The sequence below is a fragment of the Pinus tabuliformis genome, chromosome 9 (genome assembly GCF_031772625.1).
Source record: "Pinus tabuliformis cultivar Carrire ecotype Pingquan chromosome 9, CPIR1, whole genome shotgun sequence".
Taxonomy (NCBI): Eukaryota; Viridiplantae; Streptophyta; class Pinopsida; order Pinales; family Pinaceae; genus Pinus; species Pinus tabuliformis.
In genome coordinates this window covers 1,159,657,100-1,159,677,833 of record NC_142307.1, presented here as the reverse complement: position 1 = coordinate 1,159,677,833, position 20,734 = coordinate 1,159,657,100, and the positions used below count along the sequence as shown (strand labels likewise).

Here is a 20,734-nt window from a genome sequence, read left to right as displayed (position 1 = left end):
ATCCTATGGGATGTTCAATTCTGGCATTGTCTTGCAGGCCTTCTCTATCATTGTCCCTAGGATTTGAATTTTTTTCTACAACTCCTCCTTTTCCTTCAGCTCCTGAGCTTTCTCCATGAACATATGCTCATTATTGACCTTAAACTCACTTATGACTGTGAGGGTGAACTTCTCTATGATCCTCAGCTCATCTGAATCCCTCTGATGCAACACATGGAGGGTCTGAAGCAGTAGCATGGAAAATTTGACTCCCATGTCCTTCATGGTACCTAGCACAACATGGTTCTCCTTTTACTCTGCATGAAAAGACCGTTCTGGTAAAGGTATCACTCTAAAGTCTAGAGTCTGTTCCAATTCCGCTATTTTTCCGCTTCCTTGCGCCTGGCTCGCTTGCACCCCGCTCGCTTGAATCCTGCCAATCTGGATTTATATCTCATGTATATCCTTTTGGATGCTCCCCAATGTCTGAATATATTGTTGCTCGAACGGCTGCAACAACTATGTTCTAGTATCGCGGACCTTATCACTGATCTCATCAAGATCCCCTTCTATAAGGACCATCGGGTCAATGTGTTTTTGCTTATTTGACTTATAATTTTTGTGTTGTCCAATATTCTACTCCTTTCCGTGCCTCTTCAAGGTGAAGGGAATGCTCTACTCCTCTCCACTACCTCCTTCCTACCCTGAAAGTTCCTACCCATCTGTGTGTTCCAAAGCCGAAGCTTTGACTTCCTCTCTGTCGAGGTGTTATTTCTCAACTTGTTCTTTTGCAGTATGCTCTTTCTCGGTGTGTTATAGATTTGTAGGTGCCTTAGTAGCAAATTCCTTCTTCTTCTTCTCATCCGGATCTCACCCGACCTTTTGAGCTACTTCCTTATGCTTCGACACAGTGTTTGACTCCACAATAGATCTATCTCCACCTTTTCTTATACCTACACCAAGCTCCGTCGGTTCATGCCACTCTGCTAGCCAACCCCCCATGATCTCCTGAGCATCCATCTCAAATACCAAATATGTAGCTTGTGCCATAGATTCTTTGGGTCCTTTCGCACTTTGATTGACACCTTATGGAAATCGGCCTTGAACTCTACATAGGTCATCAATTTCTTGAGTAAGCTTGCAGACAACCTTGGCTTCTAAATGATAACCATTCAAAGGTCCATCTTCATCAGAAGCCAAAAAAATTTCGACTCCTTGATCCTCTCCAGATCCTTTATTGTCCACAGCGACCGAACCTCACTACCTCAAGTAAATCATCCGGTTGTATGGGAAATTGACATTCCTCCGGCAATCTCCGAGCTATTAAAACAATAGAAAGTAACAATGACACATAGTGGAAGGGCTTGTTCTCTTCCTGAGCTTCGTGGTAGTTCATGAGGAATTCCTTGCACAGATACTTCGCCCAGTTGTATTGAACTCCCTTCACATATTGGGCAACTAGTGATACCACCGACACTGGAAATTTGTCCGTGTGACATTTCCTCATGATTTTCCCTACAAGAATCTGGGCAACCAACTACACTACCTAGTCCTGAATAGAGTGGATGGAATATCCATGTGACTTCTTACGAGCCCATATTTGGTCTTCATCTTGTCTGCTAACTCTTTCTCTCCACTTTTCCCTCCAAAATCCTTGGTAGGGTCCACCCCTTTGTAGGGAATCTTTGTGATCTGATGAATTTTTTATCACTCAGATTTTCCTTAGAAGTTATGGGAAGAAGGAAACGGGTCCGAGTTAACCACAAACCAATCTTTTAAGTAGAAAATCTAGCCAATCTGTACTTATAGAGGGCTCTCTCTTTATAATTTAGCCTTGTTTTTTGGGATATTAGGCTAGTTATGATAGCATGGCAGGTTGTGATTTTGTTTGGTGGTGGAATTTAGGAGCAGATGGATAGAACAAGGTATTTCAGGCCATTGGGCTATGGAGTCAACTGAATGATGGCTTAACTGGATCAGGTTGATTTAACAAAGGAGAGTTTCACAAGGCAAGATCGTTGAACAAAAGACAGATGATAGCTTCAAATGGGTGAAATGGTCTTGAACAAGAAGGAAGGGCAACTGAGAATCCTTCCATAGGGTTCAAGATGATAGAAAGGGGGTGCTCATTAACAAAAAGCAATTAAGTATTCTTTGTTAAATGATCACAGTGATAAACTATGAAAGTAGGGAGAAATTAAGAATTCCCTACCTATAATAGCCTAGAAGAAAACATTAAGAAAAATAAACGATTTTGAAGAAAGAATGTTGTAAAGCTCTTTCTAAAATATAACTTTTCGTTTATCATTTAGATATGAAACACATGAATATTGATTAAACTAGAAAAACTATAAAAAACAAGATATAGAATACTTATTTGTTTCTCGTTTGACACAGGTATCCTATAAGAGTCCTTTGCTTTATTACTTTGCTCTAGCCAACCATACAAAAGTTGTTCAACAGCACTTCAATTCCAAAGGTAAATTGTCTAAAAAAATGTCTAAGAATCCACCTCTAACACTTTGAATGAGGAATTATTTATACAAATGTTTGCATCAAAATATCTCCTAACTAAGAGAGAATTATTCTAGGAAAACTAACTATCTTTTACATGAATATAGAGATAAATGGTCTCGAATGTAGAAATAGAATGTGAACTGATTGTTGCTATCCCTATTTTTGTTGAAGGAGCTCGAGGCAGGTCCTATGAATGTGCATCTTACCGTCGTGCTAGTAACTCTATGCTGGACATTGGATTTTATATTTTCATTGATATTCTTTCACCTATATCTGATACTGTTTACCTGTTCACCATTGTTCACCCTTTTTACCAGAATTTACTGTGGTAAATATTTCTATTTACCTCACTGTTTACCATGGCAATTTATAGGATGTCTGTCATGTTGGTCCACCAATCATCTTTTGGTATATTCATCCTTGTTAATTTCCCATAAATTTTATCAGCCTCAGTATATTTCACAAAATCAAGCTGGACTGTGAATAGGTGCTTTACTTCATGTTCAATGTAAAAAAGGTCCTCCAAACCCTCATAGGGAACTTTCCTTGTAGGCAATGCCTTGACTACAGATGAACTAGCCTAACTGTCAGCCTGCTGATGTAATTTGTTGATGTATTCTATCTGAACCATTAGCCTATCATTGATGAGTAAAGGGCTTGGGAGTCCCTTACTCCTTAAGATGTCAAATTTCTTCATGAACTCATCTATATCTTCCTGCATACTTAGACATCTGCATTCCAGGCCTTGCATCAGATTCCTTTTAGTCAACACTTTCTTTATTTCAAGGATGGTAGCAGTTCTATCCTCAATGTCTAATTGATGTAATTGTTGTCTGTTTTTTCTATTTAGAAAATTTATTAACTGGATTTCCTCTTTAGGCTTTCTACCCAATTCCTCTTTGGTCTTCCGAACTTCTTCAAGAGTTGGCTTAGTGGTGGGCCCCAGTATTGCAGCAATAATGCTGCAACTCCTGGAACTCCCTTCTTTAATTTTATCAACCCAGTAGTTCGTAACAAACTTGGAAGCGACGGTGCTGTATGCACAAGTACTAGCTCTTGCCGCAGCTGTCACTTGGTCAGCTGGCACAAGTCCGCTAGGAGCTTAAGCCAACTTCTATGAGCTCTTAGAAGAAGCTTTTTAATTGATGGATGAAAGATAACTCGAAGGAAGTTAATCTAATTGCAAAAAGAAAATGAAGGCCAAAAAGGAACGCAAACCCTAATTCTACCAGCTAGTCCTACTGACGCAAAGGAGAGCATGCAAACTACTGAAAGAGATGCCATTACTTCTAGGAAGGTAAAATGCATGTGTCTAAGTTATCACTATCTGAAGAAAACATATTTTTGTATTTTTGATTAAGTTATTAGAATTATCATGCATGTGCTTTTAACTAGCTTTTCACTGTGCAAAGGTGGATCAAGGAGGAGAAGCGCTTGGGAAAGGTTGGGAAGGTTCAAAGAGGGTCTAAAGGGTCCCTAACACCCTTCCAGAGAGTCTCACAAAGTTTGGCTGCCAAGAAACCGTGTTTATGAGCTTCTACAAGAAGTCTGTAGGGGTTCTACAGGATGTTCAGAGATTTCTACAGGATGTTCTGAAAAGAGGATTTTGGAGAATAGATGGAGGGAAAAAGGTGGAGGAACGAGTATGGAGGTGAAATAGGGGTGTAGGGGAGTTCAAGACTTGGAGGTTGGAGTTGAGGAGAAGGTGTAGATGGTGAGATTTGTTCAAGGAGGGATGAAACGATGTTGTACAAGAAGATGAGAATCATGGCAAAGTAAGCGAATGAGGTAAATGTAAGGTAAGGGTTCTGAGTGAAGGATGAAACAGGTAGGTTGGATGGAGTATGTGCAGGTAAGGAAGGGTAATAGGTACTCTGCAAGTGGTTTTTCAAACTGAACAAACAAAGACATGCAAGAAAACAAAGATCTAGTTATGCTACCCTAATATGATCTAGCTAACAGTAACAAGAATGGACAACAGCTTTATTTGCAAGGAAACCATGTATATTAACTATGAAATGAAGCATTCAAAGATCTGAACATGTAACCAACTTCTGCAAATGAAAACCAAACACTAATGATTGCATGGCAAAGCAAAGTCAGTTTTTTTGTGGGCAGCAAAGTCATCCTAGTCACAGCTCCTGATCCCACTGAGGGAGAGGTGAAACCACAGATGTTTGTTGGCCCTTTTCTTGAAGCTTTTTCTGTTAACAACCTATCAACTAAATCTGAGCATGAAAAGCTATTTTACTCATCAAAAAAACAAACTAAATAACAAAACAAAATAGCAGATTTTATTCTAAGAATGCAGCAAAAACACATAAAGATAATCAAAGGAGGTATTGGGCGCTTGAGATGGGCCCAACCCCAAGAGCTACAGCCTCCTAAGAGAGATTTAGAGCTGGTGCAAAGCTGGATTCATCTTTATTGATCAAGAAATGAAGAGTTACATCAAAACTGTCCACAAGGAGAACTTGAAGATGAGCTGACAGCAAAACTAATCTATTGCCTAAAAATCAAATTACAAAATGACTACAACAAGACTATGAAATGACTAACTACCAGCTACAAAATGACTAACCACTAGCTAACCCCAAATGAGGCCCTAAGCCTTCTTATTTATACAAATTGAGGACCCCAACAGTCCTCCTAAACTTTAGGGACTCGGCTGCCCAAGACTTGTAGTTAACAGCAGTCCTACTTGACTTGCTTGGTTGCCCTTGTGCTGATTGATTCGGTGGCCCTTGAACTCCGAGCTGATGGTGGAGAATTCGAGGTAAGGGCCCATAAATGAAGGGGACACCTTCCTACAAATCCTCTCCCTAGTTCTCCCACGAATTTGCCTGCCAAGTGCTCATTAAGACCTTCAATTTTGTCTCCAAGTTGACCAAAAAGGCTACACAAAGCACCCATTAGACTTGTTGGCATAATGACTAACCAAATTCACTCTATTAGCATAAATATAATCAAAAACATGCAATAAACTAATGAGAATGGTGGATTAAGTCAAATTAGGAGGTTGAATGAGCCCAAATAATTATCCATTTTTGGGGCTCATCATCACCCCCTACTGAAAGTGTTGCTCATCCTCTGAGCAACCAATCTCTCTCCTCATCTTTGCTGGCCCTGGTGGCCTCCTTTTCATGCCAAGCTTCAAATCCCTCTCCATACTTGATCCCGGCCGGCCCAAAGGCTTCTACAGGATGTTTCTGGTAAAAATACAGAACTTCCTGTAGAAAGTCCTGTAGCTGAGTTCTGGCTTCCTGTAGAAACAGACAGCACCACTATATCCTGCTTGGCTGTGGGTGATTTTCCTTTCAGCTTGGCTGTAGCTATCCTAGACTCAAGCCTGTAACATCCCATCCTGGGGTAAAGCACAAACCATTTCGGGAGAGAGCACACGGACACGATCAAAACTACTCAAGGATCTGTTAAGCGGGGAACGATAAAACCTCATCTGCTGCAACTTCAAACCATCAACAGCCCATACTGTAACTCATCGGCCCTATTTGCAAGACTGTCAGCTTCAGTGTTTTCTTCTCTGTAGATATGTGAGGAACTGCTGTCATTAGCCGTCCTTATTGCATCTGGAAGCAGTAGGTTCTGATTATTGTATATCCTCCCCTCATCCATTCCATCAACGGCTTTGAGTCCTCAAAGAATCTCATATCGTCCACTTGCCTCTCCTCTGTGACTGCCAAAAGAACAAAGACGGCCCTAACCTCTTCCCAGTTTACTTGCTGACCTGACCAAGGCCACATACTGCCAATAGAATAAAGACAGCCCTAACCTCTTTCCAGTTATTTGTGCCAATTAGATGATGAACAAAGTTCAAACCCTTGCTTAAAACTTGAGCAATGGCAATAGTCCCTATTGTTTCTTCCACCTCAGAAATGACTCCACCAATTTTCGAGCCAACCCTTATAAGCATTCTCATTGTAGCTCCTATTTTCCCTTACCCTGGCACCAAAACTTGATGCTTGGGGTTGAATAGCATGACCACAGACAACCGTATTAACTTTCAATCAGTAAGGCAGCTCTTTGATAATGTCCCCTTAGAATATGATAGACCAAGCCATCTACCACCAAAGACATGTACCAATCTTCATAACTTTTCGACTGACAGCTACACCTTGTTTGAGTCCATCTGTTCATTTTTCACTGCAACACACAGGACCTTGCAAACATTTTCAACAGAGAAAAGATCTTACATGCTCAGATAAAAAAAATGAAAAATGACTCCTCCATACTTCACCTTGCAATATTGAACATTTCCTAATGCCAATCACAACACATGCCAACGATAGGTACCAACATTGCAAGTTTGGACTGAAGTCTACAACTTACGTTAGTCCATCTATAATTTTCAGGCACCACTGATCTCAAATTTTGCAAATGACCTTGATACCTTGCAGCAAGCTTTAAAATGCCATCACTTAAAGGATGTTCCATGAGCACTTGTTCATTTTTCACTTTGTTGCACAGGTACTTGTAAAAAAATGTCAAAGCACACAGAGAATGCAGCATGCACGGATTGAAGCAGTTGAGAATTGGTGGTCTTTTTGGGATAACAAGAGACACCTTTAGAAGTTGAATTACCTTTTAGATGGTGGTTTACAGTGGAAGAGATTGTTACTAAAACCAATTCTTATCCTAAAGCTTGCAAATATTCAGTTCCATATGATGATGACAGTAGACTGGATGATGGAAGGCTTGTTTATGACTGCACCACAGAAAGTAGCCAAAACAAAAAGATCAGAGTTGCAGAGTCTCAGGGTTGTATGTTTTGCATTGGTTGTTGTCAAGAACGTGGAAAAATTAATCAGCGGATGGTGAGAGTCAGCCGAGCATTTTTAATTGCGGCGTGATTTGTGGTGAGGTGGCAAAGACATGCGTTGGCCCATGCAAACTGTTGGTCTCCACTGCAGTGTTTAACTATTTGTTCTCTGCTTGTAATCTCATCCATCAAGCACGCTGAAGTTTAACTGTCCATCACTACCCGTTTTCAATTTCCTTCCTGAGATGGCTGAGCACGCGTGTCAATTGCACCCACCGAGCGCTGTTTGAACTGGACGAGGGTGGCCAGTTAGCTGGCCACCGATTTTTTTAATCCCGACCATCTCATTCATTCATGCAATGCTTATATTAGATTCATGCAAACAAAGGAACAAGTTTAGTCACGTACCTGCAAGTTGTGCGTGGTTGCTTTGCTGCATGCATGTGTTGATCTTCATTTGCTGCATGCATGTGTTGATGTAGTTGCATGGTGGCTTGATTGATGATTCATGGCTGTTTTTTTCTGTGCAGGTGTCCTCTGGACGGATCCAAGCTGCAGGAGTTCATTTCCACGTTCAGACCTGCATGTTCAAGCTGCTGCTGCTGAATTTTCACAAGACCAGAACTTATTTTCGCCATTGCTCCCAAACGGTAAACCGGATCGATCTGAAACTTGCTGAGCATGTTCCTATCATCATTATGCACCTCCCATAGCAAAATCGTGATCAATGGATGCACGGATTTCGAGAAAATGGAAAATGGCTGAAGATTTCAGAGATCAATTTCTCGGAAACCGTGCATCGGAATCGGCTGAAACTACTTGGGTAGGTTACCATCACTCATATGCATATCCCCATGAAACAGGTTTTGAAACGGATGCACAGATATGGAGAAAATGCAAAAATGGCTGATGGCGATGGAGGCTAATTTCTTGGAAACCGTGCACCGGAATTGGCTGAAACTGCTCAGGCATGTTGCCATCACCCTTGTACAATTCCCCGTAAAACGGTTTTTCAAATGGATGCATGGTTTTCAAGTTATGGCAAAAACAAATTTTGTTCTAGGTATTTTTGCTTCAAGGCATTTTGCAAATTCTTGCATGGAAAGGAAAACTGAGCTTGGGCTGTGATGTAGGTATGGAGATGATGGAGGAGGAGTTTGAAGATTGCAGGAGGACTTTTGAACCCTTGAGGAAGCTACCATGTTCGCCAAACCGCCTTTTTGAAATCCATGTCTAGTTTCCCACAATTTCTACAGGAACTTCCTGTAGAAGCATAATGAAGAAGCACAAGGAGGTGGAAAAGATGATGGAAAAGGGTGAGGAATGGGAACATGGATGCTTGCAGGCATAACCAATGGATTCCAAGCTTTAGATCCCCTTCCAACATCGAACCTGGCTCGCTTGAAGGTTCTACAGGATGTTTCCTGTAGAAATATAGAACCTCCTCTAGAAGGCACAAAAACTCCTTTGTCTTTGTTTTGAGTGATCCTCCTAACCTGCAATGTCATTGCTGCAACCTGAAATTATTCAATAAAGATTAGCTTTATTTTTCTTTTTCTTTTTCTCTTCTTTTTTTTTTTGAAAAACAACTAGGACGCCTCATGGAGGTTTTCACCCTAATTGCCTGCCCTGGGCGCCTCCAAGGGAGGTTTTCACCCAGAGATCTTATTCTCTTTTCTCTTTTTTCCCAACCCATTGACTGCCTCATGGAGGTTTTCAATCAATGAGCCAATCTAAGGCGCCTCCGAGGAGGTTTTCACCTTAGATTTTTATTTTTTCCTTCTTATTTTCATTTTTCCTCTCTTTTTTTTTTTTTTTTTTTTTTTTTTCTCTACCCTACCCTTCTTGAAAAACAAAATCATTTTCAAGTATAAGAATACTTCCAATGGAGCCATGTGCACATCGAGATTAGAGAAAAAATGATGTGAAGGCTCGAAATGCATGCTTGGATAGGTATCCAGATATCAGAGACCAAATGATCTGACCTTGAAGGGATCAAACATAGTTGAGGAAGAGAGTACTACTGCAACTTAGTGACTGTCTGGAACCATGTCTCAATATAGCTTTGATATCCTTGGTTCTTTTGCTGATCTGGATCATGTTTCATGTTACCTTCTAACATGACTTCCTCATCTTCCTCTTTTTGCTGATCTTTCTCTTGAATACATGGAAGATTTGATGGTAACCATGAAGGATCTTTCTTTATCTCTGATTCTGATGTCTTCTCTTCATCAAGTAAAGCCCATGGTTCTTTGATTTCCTCTTCTGAATCTTCTTGTGCCTGATGTGGTCCTTCAATGCTTTCAATATAGTCTCTTTTTTGCAATACGCTTCCTGAGCTATGGTGAAGATCATTGAGCTCAAGAGCAGTCATTTGCACATGTTGTGCCTCAACTTTGCAATTGGGTTGAGCTACTCCATGCACTACAACAAAACCAGCGATTTGCGCCAGATTTTAGTGCATTTTTTTTGTAATTGTGATGAGCAACCTGGCGCTAAACCTAGCTCTATTGTACAATTTTTAAAGCGTCCTTTTTGGCGCCTGATTTTGCATCCTTTTTCACGCTAGATTTTGCATCATTTTTTACACCAAACTATGCATCATTTTTTGCGTCAAATTTTGAACCAAGATTTGCATCTTATTTTATGATAGGTTTTGCTTCTAGTTTTGTGTCATTTTTTGCATCTATTTTTTATCGTCTTTTGATTCCTATTTTGTGTCATTCTTTGCTTCCATTTTTGCGCCATCATTTGCATCAAGTTTACATCGTATTTTGCATCCAATTTAACGTCTTTTTCTACATCCATTTTGTGTCAGTTTTTTCATATAGTCTTACGCCAGGGTTTGCATCTAGTCTTATACTAGTTTTTGCTTCTAGTTTTGTACCTATTTTTGCACCATCTTTGGTGCCTATCTTTGCACCATGTGTTGAATTTGATTTAGCACCAAATTTTGCATCCATTTTTGTCCCCATCTGTGCATCTTTTTTTGGACCATTTTTTACATCCACTTTTACGTTTGATTTGTCTCCATTTTTCCCATCCCATTTTGCACCATATTTTGCGTCATTTGTTGCATCCAATTTTGCATCGTTTTTAACACCATTTCTTGCATCCAATGTTACATCATTTTAAGCATCCAAATTTGCATTTATATTTGCATCTTATGTTGAGTCATGTGTTGTGTCCACCTTTGCATCTTATTTTGTGTCTAATGGTACATTCAATTTAAAGCCATTTTTTACGTCTACTTTTGTATTTGTTTTTGCACCAAGTTTTGCATTATTTTTTGCATTCAATTTTGAGCTATTTTTATGCCCATTTTTGCACCATTTTTTGTGTCTACTTATGTGTCCAATGTTGCACCATTATTTACGCCCACTTTTTCATCCAATTTTGTATTTTTTTGTGTCTAGTTTTACATCGTTTTCACCATCCAAATTTGCATCTTTTTTTGCCTCATTTTGTGTCCACATTTGTATATAATTTTGTGTCTAAGTTTGAGCCTAAATTTGCATCTGATTATGCATCATTTTTTACATCCAATATGGCATCCTTGGTTTCACCTTTTTTCAGCTCCATTTTGCATCTTGTTTTATGTCTTTTCTTACATCCTTTTTTTTTCCTTTTTTGCACCCAAGTTTGCATCCCAAATTTAAACCATTATTTGCATCATCATTTGGCATCTTAATTTGTAACATTTTTTGCTTCTTTTTAGCACTCAACTTTGCATCTTATTTTACATCTAGTTGTCTGTCTTTTTTTGCATCTAATTTGGTGTCCATTTGTGTCCTTGTTTTTGCCCAATTTGATATCCTTTTGCATGTCATGTTTTGCTCCCTTATTTGTGTCAAATATTGCACAATTTTTCTCTTCTAGTTTAAAACACTTTGTATGTCATTGTTTGCATTTTGTATTAATTCCTAGTTTAACATCCAATTTTACTTTCAATTTTGCATCCATGGTTACATCCACATTTGACTTCTTATGCACAGTATATTTTTCTTTACATATATGACCGCCTTTATAGATTCATTTTACTAATTTCAATTGCATAGTGAAATATATCATAGTTTCTAGATATCATTAAAGAAGATATCACAATTCAAAATCATTTGTAAAGAAATTTAAGGGAAATTGACAACATCCATCCAAGAAAATAACAATGTCATCATATACAATGATTCATTGACAATTTTCAACACATGTATAAAATAGCAACATAATACTAATAAGATCAGTATTATATTTAATCAAAACAACTAAAATTCAAATATGATTAACAGATCAAAATATTTCATGAATATAATTATTCTATGATAAATTAACAACATACATCCAAAGATGGTAATATCACCATACATTATAATTCTCTATCAAAATAATGATGATACTTTCCAATATATAAATCAAATAAAAATATAATAATAATAATATCATCATCATATTTAATCAAATCAAACTCATCGTATGATTATCACATCAAAATGTTTCATTGATATAGGGTAAATTCACAACACCCATCTAAACATAACAATGTCATTCTACACAATAATTTCTTCATCAAAAACAATGCATGTGCATGCCTAGCTACCACCACCAAGATCATCCTCATGATCATCTTGACCATCCTCATTAGTCTCTTCCACATCATCACCAACACCACAACTGTCATCATCATCTCCTCCTTCACCACCATCATCCTCATCCTCATCATCTCCTGATATATGTTGAGCATAGTTTGGATCATCATCGTGATCATCGTCTTGGCAATCATTACCTATAGTATTCTGGCAAAAAAATCAATATTACATGTTAGTATTAATTACATAACACAACGCATATTTTTTTTATACAATGCTAACCATAAAATGAGGTAAGATATAATATCTAATAGTACTAAAAAATAAAATGAAAATACAGTTCAAAAGTATATTGGAAATCCAACTAAGATTACATACCATAGAGTCCATCCAAACAACAAATTCAACCCATCTCTTTTGCTGCAGTGCCTCCTTTTCCAAATGATTTGGAGGTCTTCCATATTTTAGTTCCTGCCATTCAGTAAATAGGGAGAAATTAGATAACAATGACTTTCTTCTAGTACAAATTTTATTAAAAAAATATCAAATGTTTAATATACTTACAAAGGTTGTTATCAGTGCTTTTAAACCTTTCTGGCCACTACGATGAGTGACTTTTGTCTTGGTTAACCTCGCCTTGGATGCCTTGTCCTTAAACATAAACCAATTCAATTTATTTTCACACAAATACACGTTTAAGATACTTATAAGTATTAATACATTCTAAATAACGTTTAATGAAAAATTCAATCCCTGAATGCTTTCATCACGGACCTTTCTTTGTGCATCCAACTTCTCATATGATTTTACAAGTTCTTTCCATAATTTAAAAGGTATGTCAAATGGTCTTTGTTTCAGTGTTTGATCTTGAGGCATTTTTTTAATTTTTCTTGTTTGGTTGCAACGAAACCTCTTACTGTTGAGCAACATTTGCAATTTTATCTTCTTAACCGACCAACCAGTACCAAATTCATTCTCTATGTCCTGTACCACCATCTTTTTTAGGTAACTGAGCACAAAGGAGTCATAGAGGTAATAAGGAAAACTTCCATGAGTCATTTCAATAGTTACACAAAACCAGATGCGACGAGGGAGACAAAGATAAAAGAAATTCCACTCTACAAGCTATTACCTACGAAAATTTCACAACTGAAATTCTATTGCGGCAACCAAAATTAATTCTTCTAATTGTTAATCACTTTAGTAGTTTATTGCTACGGTAACAACGAATTAATCACACTGCAATCTTCACAAAATTAAACATTGTGGAAGATAAACTGGAAACTGAGAAAATACTAGCATACACAATTATAACATCGTTATTTTTCGACAAAAGTCCCCAGAAAAACCCAACTTGGGAAAACCGGTGCAGCAGCGGAAGGTTTTTATTATTAAGCAACAGTGAGAAATTTCGAGTACAACTCGATGTTGAAATTTGCTAATGCTACAAAGAAAAATGTTGGTAAAAATATTGTGAGGAAATTTTTTCATCCCCACAAGCAATCCTGGCTCAATCAAGCCAATCGAACTAGCTCTCCAATGCCTCTGCACAGGCCCTACACCAACTCTACGCATGCCTGAAACTTGCTGGCCTGGAACTACCTCCGATTAGTTTCTAACTGATTGTCATTGGTCTGGAAGCCTCTGGCTTGGCCCTTTGGAATTTCTTTCGGCCACTAGCACTTGCAACGACCCTTCCTCTAGCTAAATTGAATTTCCCTCTAGAGACGTATGCGCAGCACTTGTGTCATCCTCTCTGTGGCTATCTCTGCGTCTCTGCAAGCTACTCTCAGGATCTATAAAGTTTCCTCCGAACTCACTGTCTTTACCTCTCTCTGTCCCTGCTTCCCTTCTTTGACTCGAACTCTACTAGCAAACAATTGTTGCTCTCTAGAAAGTCAAACTACCCAAGGAAATCAATCTCAAGTGTATTCCTCCATTTACCCATCGACTTCTTCCTATAATCTCTAGTTGGGACTCCAACGGCCAAGATTAAAACTTAATCAATGACTAAGATTATTTCCTAGTCGATCAATGTGAGTTTCTAGAAAAATCTCACCTTCCTGAATTAATTACTGTTAATTAATCATTTTCCCTAAGACTTAGGAAAAATTTAATTACTGATTAATTAACTTAATTAAGGCACTTCTAGGTGGATTTTCCTAAAACTTTTTCTGGGTTATGGAGTCCTAGTGTTTCTTAGCCTCTCTGACAACTTCAGAGACTAGAACACCATCTGATGCTACAAAAACTAACATTACCCACCAAAGTGGGTGCCCCTATAGGAGAAAAAAATTCTCCCAATCTTCACATCCATCCGACCAACCATGTAGCCACTAACAGCCACCACTAGCTGACAATCTGCCATTGTATCCCCACCACTTGCATTAGTCATATACATTCTCACCCATCCAACGAAAACACATGAGCGAAGGTTTGCTTCCAATCAAAGGCTAATTTATTCATTTTGCAATTTGGTGCTTATTCTTGTTTGTATTTGGGCATTTTATATGTATTGTGGGATGACCTGGAAGAAAGAGGGGATTTGACTGTGATCTTGTTCCCTCACCTTAAATGGGGGGGGTTAATCTTTGATCTTAGTCCAATGGGGCCTCCCCTAATGGCCCAATGGGTATAGGTGGGGTTGATTGAGATAACATTGTTCCATTTATCCCTATTCCATACTTTCCACTTTTCATCTTACATTACAAGCCCATGTTCCACCTCCATTCTTCAGGTTCCATTGACCCTTAGTTTTCTGGGATTTGACACCCATACATCTACATACCTAGGTTGGGCCCGAAACTTTACCCTAAGAGGTTGATGTAGCTAAAAGAAAAAGAAAGAGCATATCATGGCCACAAAATAAAATAAAAAGAATATCAAAATGCCAACCCTCAAATGATAATTCTAGGAACCGCAGAGTGATATTGATGGATATTTGAGGGAAAACATTCAAATAATGATTTTTAAAGGCTTTTACACCACACTTGCCACCCAAAAGCCTCAACGCATGCCACATGGAGCTCATTTATTGGATGACACCAGCCTTTTGAGGCCTCACTGCTCACACATGTGGGCTCTCATTTGCTTTATTGTCTAAGCTATATGGGTTGACTTGTAACCCAATGCATCATTATGATTTTACTTGTCTTTTAGGGGCTTTTAGACTAAAAATTATACTTGTCCTCTTGATATAAATAAAGGAAAGGATTTTTTCATTTGTCATCATCATCACTTGTGAATTCAGCGTCTCTACTTGAGAATTTGAGCCTCTTTTCCTATTGGAGAGATGTGATCTATGGAGAATACTTTGTATTGGAGCTATATTCTTGTCTTTGGAGAAGTTGCCTTGGATCAATGATTGGATTGTACATGCATATTGTCTTGCAAGTGCTCTTTTATTGAAAAAAATTGATTTCATGTCTAATATATAGAATAAATCGATGATCTAGATTAAATATTGTGCCTTAATTTTGTTTAGTATCAACTTTGTGGATGCTAATTCATATTATTGCATGCATTACTCATTGTATGATATGTGAATGGAAAGCCCCTTGGTGATCTTACATTAGCTCTCCCAAGTGAATTTTGGTCCCACATAAAGAAAATACTTAGGGTTATGATGTTAGGGCATCAAAATATCCTTACTCCTTTACAAGTTTTAGCCAACCTAATGAATCCATACACTCCATCAACACTAGGACTAGGCATCGCCCATCCTTATTTGGTGATAAAGTCAATTTTCATCCATAAAGTTTACTTTCTCTCTCTTACCTATCTTGGTCCTCTGAATGGCCAAGCAACCAACTAGGGCTCTCAGTGACAAGGAGAGGGAATTTTGGTCATGGAAAGTCTAAACATCGAGGGTTGAGTGGTTGCCACAAAATCATTCCCCTTGGTGGGCATTCATTCTATTTTTATGAATAATCTCCCTTACCCTAGATATTTTCCCTAGTGTAAACCCTATTTTAGTTATAGCTTCAACTTGGGGGCCTCTTGAGGGTTTCGTGTGCCTTAACCTTGTTGGAATATGTTGTAGGAAGCCCTTTCTTGGCATCTTGACCTTTAGTCATCCCAACTCTCAACCTAAAAAAATCAAACCCTAGGTCTTATGTTGCCCTAATTTGGCCTTTTCAAGGAAAGCGAACTTCTTCCTCTTGATGCCTTATGCCTAAATTGTGCCTTTCCCTTGGAGGCCTCTTTGTCACCTTACACCTCCAAGCTTAGAACACCTATTAGGTGACTTATTATATATAGGGACTCCTCCCATTGGTGAAAATCCATAATGAGCAGGGAGTTTTGGTTGTGGTGACAATGGGCCGCCACACTATTGTTGTCACTTAGTCTAGTGCATTCCTTGTAGGGTACCCCTCTCCAAGGCCTGATAGATTTTGCGGCAACACAAACAAAAGAGGTTAAAAGACAAAAGAGGCTGCAAAGGCAAAGACCACTGCCTGCCATTGTCATTGGCCTAGCACAGTCTCCAAAAATTTTAGAGATAGTTGTACAAGGATAATAATAAAGGTTGTGATGCCTCTGAAGAGGGATTGAGTGCATGAAGTATAATAGAGGTGTTAAATAGTATACTCCATGGAGGAAGAGAGTGCTCAGACACACAACAAATCGATAGTATTAGTAATTATATGCATATCAATAACATCAGCATATTTCTCCCTGTAATACCTATGAATGTTCCTACTGAGAGCCAGATGCTTGAATGTGCATTGAGAGGCCAAGAGGGGGAATATCAGTGATCAATATGTGTGCATGAGGATATGATATGTGTATTAGAGAAAAGAAAGAAATATTTCTGAGTGAAACTGTGTTTGTATTTGTGTGAAAGCAAGCCTCTTCATTGGTCAGAACAAAGCAAGCCTCTTCATTGGTCAGAACAGCTAGGGATAGGATGTGTAAATGATGTATGTTCATATGATAGAGGTTATGCATGACATGGGACACCTTCATTGAGGCAACCTTGAAAACGCATATAACCACTTCACCAAGCCAGCACCAAACCATGTCAGTACATCCCATGGAGGTGGGGTCATCAAGTAAACATGATGAGGTTTCCAAGGAACCTAGGACTGAGGTGACGAAGACATATCATAGAGGCAGAAAGCTTGTGTTTTCTCCTCAAATTGAGGAAGGGGCCAAGCCTACTACATCAACTAAACAAGGATCACCATCACATCATGAGGAGCCCATTGTGCATGAATTTGACCTAGTTGACTTGGAGGCACATGATTAGCATTAAACCCTGCTACAAGTCATCAAAGAGAAGGATTATCAGATCATGGAGCTCAAGGACAATTTGGAAAGGGCCAAATTCATCATTTCATTCCTTGAGCAAGAAAACAATAAACTTAAGGTAAAACAACTAGTCATGGAGAAAGAGCAATTCAAAGCCAAGAAAAAAGAGATGAAAGGCAAGGAAGTGGTGTAACATGAGGACACTTAGCAGCATGAAGGACATGTGGCAAGGAACAGACCAAGGACAATGGGTCTTAGGAAGGCACTTCAGAGGGAAAGAGAACAAAAGCCACCAATGGAAGAATTGACCTTTGAAGATAGGATAGCAATGGAAATAAATATGGACAGGGATTTTTGGCTTGGAAAAGTCAATTGCCACCTTGAGAAGATCCTTAACAAGGCCAACAAGGATAACAAGTTGCAAAAGAAAATGGCCATCCATTATTACACAAGGAATCAGGTTGCCAAGGTCAAAATCAAGTAGTTGAAGGAAAAACTCAAGGAAACCCTAATCAGCCAAGAGGAGAAGGGTACATTAGATTTGCTTGTTAATTCATCCATGATTGCATAACATACCTCATCATGCATCTCTGGAAAAATTTTGGGAGGATTTGGAGAAAATTTTGTGTTTTGGTGCAAATTGGTGCAGACTTGCAATTTTTTGGCAATTTTATGTCTAAGAGCGTAGCGAGCTCACGTTGTGCTTCTTCCTTAGGGCTCCAAATTATGGAAAATCATAATTTTTGGAAATATTATGACCCCATCGCAAAACCCATTTTCCCACTTTCTTGGTTTGGGGCTTCGTTTTTGAGAAATTTGCAAAAACGAGGCCAAAAATCACCTTTCTGCCCCTCTATTTCCATTTTGTTGCACACCTCGAGACACCTTGGGAGAATGGCCATATCTCATAAAACAATGGGTCCTTTTGAGTGAAAAAATACTCATTAGCATCGTCATCATCATAATCATTGCCATCATCATCATTGTCATTGTAACCACTATCGTCTTTATCATCATAATCACAATTCATGTCATCGCCATCATCTTCATTTTCATCATTGTCAAGATTATTGACATTGTCATCAATTGTTCATAACTGCCAATGCCATAAGGAATATCATCAATGCAGAAAATATGATGAGTGTTGGAAAAGGAATGCAAAAGCGAACACAGAAATGGGGGCAACAATAGAAGTAAAATTGGATGAAGAGTGGATGCAACATAAGTAGATGCACAACAACATGAAAAACCTGACACAAAAGTGGATGCAAAAGCAGATGCAGTTGTCAATGCAAACTTGGATGCAAACATGAATGCAAAAGTGGAAGCAAACATGGGTCCAATGGTAGGCGTAAAACTTGGCACAAATTGTGGTGAAACAAATGTGGATGCAACAACGGACGCAGAAAAGGACACAAACTTAGATGCAAAAAAGAGACAAACATGGATACAAAATAAGATGAAAAAATGGATGTAAACATGGACACAAACATGGGTGCAACAGTGGACACAAAATTAGATGCAAAAATGGATGAAACAAAAGTGGATGCAATAGGGGATGTAAAAACATACACAATATTCGATGCAAACTTGAACACAAAAGAGGGTGCAAATGTGGATGCAAAAGTGGAAGCAAATGTGGTTGCAATGGTAGGCGCAAGATATGGTGCAACAAAAGTGGATGTAACAATAGGAAAAAAATATGCAAAATAAGATGCAAAAAGGGATGTAAAAGTGGAAGCAAACATTGATGCAACAGGCGAAACAAAATTGGATGCAAAAAATGGATATAATGGAAGTAGATGCAAAAGTAGATACAAAATGAGATGCAAAACCCAATGCATAAACCTGACACAAAAGTGGATGCAAAAAGAGATGCAATATTTGATGCAAAAGAGGATGTGAACATGGATGCAAAATTGGAAGCAAACATGGGTACAACAGTAAGTGAAAAACATGGTGCAAATTGTGGCACAACAAAAGTGGATGTAAAAGTGGATGTAATGATAGATGCAAAAAAAGAATCAAACTATGATGCAAATGAAGATGTAAAAAGGGATGCAAAAAGTGGACTTTAAAATGGGTGCAACAGTGGATGCAAAATTGTATGCAAAAGTGGATGCAATAGAAGTCGATGCAAAAGTAGATGCAAAATGAGACACAAAACCCAATGCAAATCCTGATCCAAAAGTGGATACAAAAAGGGATGCAAAAATAGATGTAAAAGTTGATGAAAACCTAGACGCAAATGAGGATGCAAACGTGGATGCAAAATTATAATCAAAAGTGGGTGCAAAAGGAGGTGCCAAAATAGGCACCAATTGTGGCACAAAAATATTAGATGCAATAGTGGGCACAATAATAGATGCAAAAGAGGATGTAAATATGGATGCAAAACAAGATGGAAAAGTGGATGCAACAAAAGTAGATGCAAAATTATATGCAAAACTAGACACAACACTCGATGTAAAACTTGGCGCAAAAGGGATGAAAAAATGGATGCAAAAATGGATGCAAAAAATGAGTTAAAAAAGGATGCAAAAAAGGGTGCAAAAGTGGATGCAAATGATGATGCAAAAGTATGTCAAACAAAATTAGGTGCCAAAGTTGATGCAAAACCTAGAACAAAACATGGTGCAAAGGGTGACACAAAACTTGGCATAAAATTTGGTGCAAAACGTGGTGCAAAACCTATTGCAATACCTGGTGCTAAACTTGGTGTAAGATTTGGTGCAAAACTTGATGCAAATTTTGTGTCAAGTTTTGCACCATATTTGATAAATGGATGCAAATAGCACCAAAAATGGGCTCTAGATGCAAAAAAAGAAGTAAAAAGGGACGCTAATCGCTGGTTTTGTTGTAGTGATGGTATGGCTTTGGAAATGGTACGGGTAGTCGAGTGGAGGTGTGAAATTGAGATGGAGATGGATGGCATTGTGGTTGGGTAGGCATTTGGGGTTGCCTTGGTGGGGGAGGAGGCGATGGTTGTGGATGAGCAGGTGGGGGAGGAGGCGATGGTTGTGGATGAGCAGGTGGTGGAGGAAAATGAGCGGGATGAGAGTTGTACTGGGGCCTCCACTCCTGATAAGGTGCATTCCACTGAGGCTGTGGCTGAGCATAAGAGTGAAATGAATGAGCAACTGGTAGGGCATAATATGGATCTGTGAAGGAACAAGGAGAATATGACCAAGGAGGAGGTGTAGACTAGGAAGGATGAGCAGAGGGACCCCAAGAAGGCATGAAAGTGGCTTGATAGGGGTCATAATAGGTATCGGATGTCCCTTGTACTTCCTGCTGATAATATCTAGGTTCATGTGGCCTCCTTTGGTTCATATAATAGAGTGATTCAGTGGCTCCTTTAACTCTTTGATATGCAACTTTAAGTCTAGGCAAGGAAGGGCACTGATTCGTAGGATGGTATTCTTCACAGACAAAACACACTTCTAGGGAGTGCATTGGACATTCGTTCCTAGGATGTTTTCTAGTGCACCTAGGACAAAAGATGACCAAAGCCCTCTTGGCTTCCTCTTGCTTCTTTTGGATCCACAGGGTATCCAATTGCATGGCAAGAAACTGCCTCATATCACTCTTGAAATCTTCTATCTGATCTTCAAATTCGTCTTTG

The 20,734-nt window shown here is 38.8% G+C and overlaps 1 protein-coding gene across 1 annotated transcript; it reads right to left on the bottom strand.

Annotated features, from left to right (window-relative positions):
- Positions 1-11,674: 11,674 nt before the first annotated feature.
- LOC149152727 (uncharacterized) lies at positions 11,675-12,604 on the bottom strand. The gene is made up of 3 exons (XM_089439520.1): positions 12,421-12,604; positions 12,235-12,327; positions 11,675-12,063 (listed from the first exon to the last, which is right to left on the bottom strand). Exons 1-3 carry the CDS (start codon positions 12,514-12,516, stop codon positions 11,860-11,862), a joined length of 393 nt encoding a protein of 130 aa, XP_089295646.1. The 5' UTR covers positions 12,517-12,604; the 3' UTR covers positions 11,675-11,859.
- Between the last annotated feature and the right edge of the window lie 8,130 nt (positions 12,605-20,734).

Bases quoted from the DNA above. Each gene is read 5' to 3' on its own strand.
- LOC149152727 (XM_089439520.1), bottom strand. From the start codon at position 12,516: ATGTTTAAGGACAAGGCATCCAAGGCGAGGTTAACCAAGACAAAAGTC. The intron at 12,328-12,420 runs GTAAGTATATTA...ACTGAATGGCAG, and splicing joins AAGCACTGATAACAACCTTT to GAACTAAAATATGGAAGACC. The intron at 12,064-12,234 runs GTATGTAATCTT...TTTTTTTGCCAG, and splicing joins TTGTTTGGATGGACTCTATG to AATACTATAGGTAATGATTG.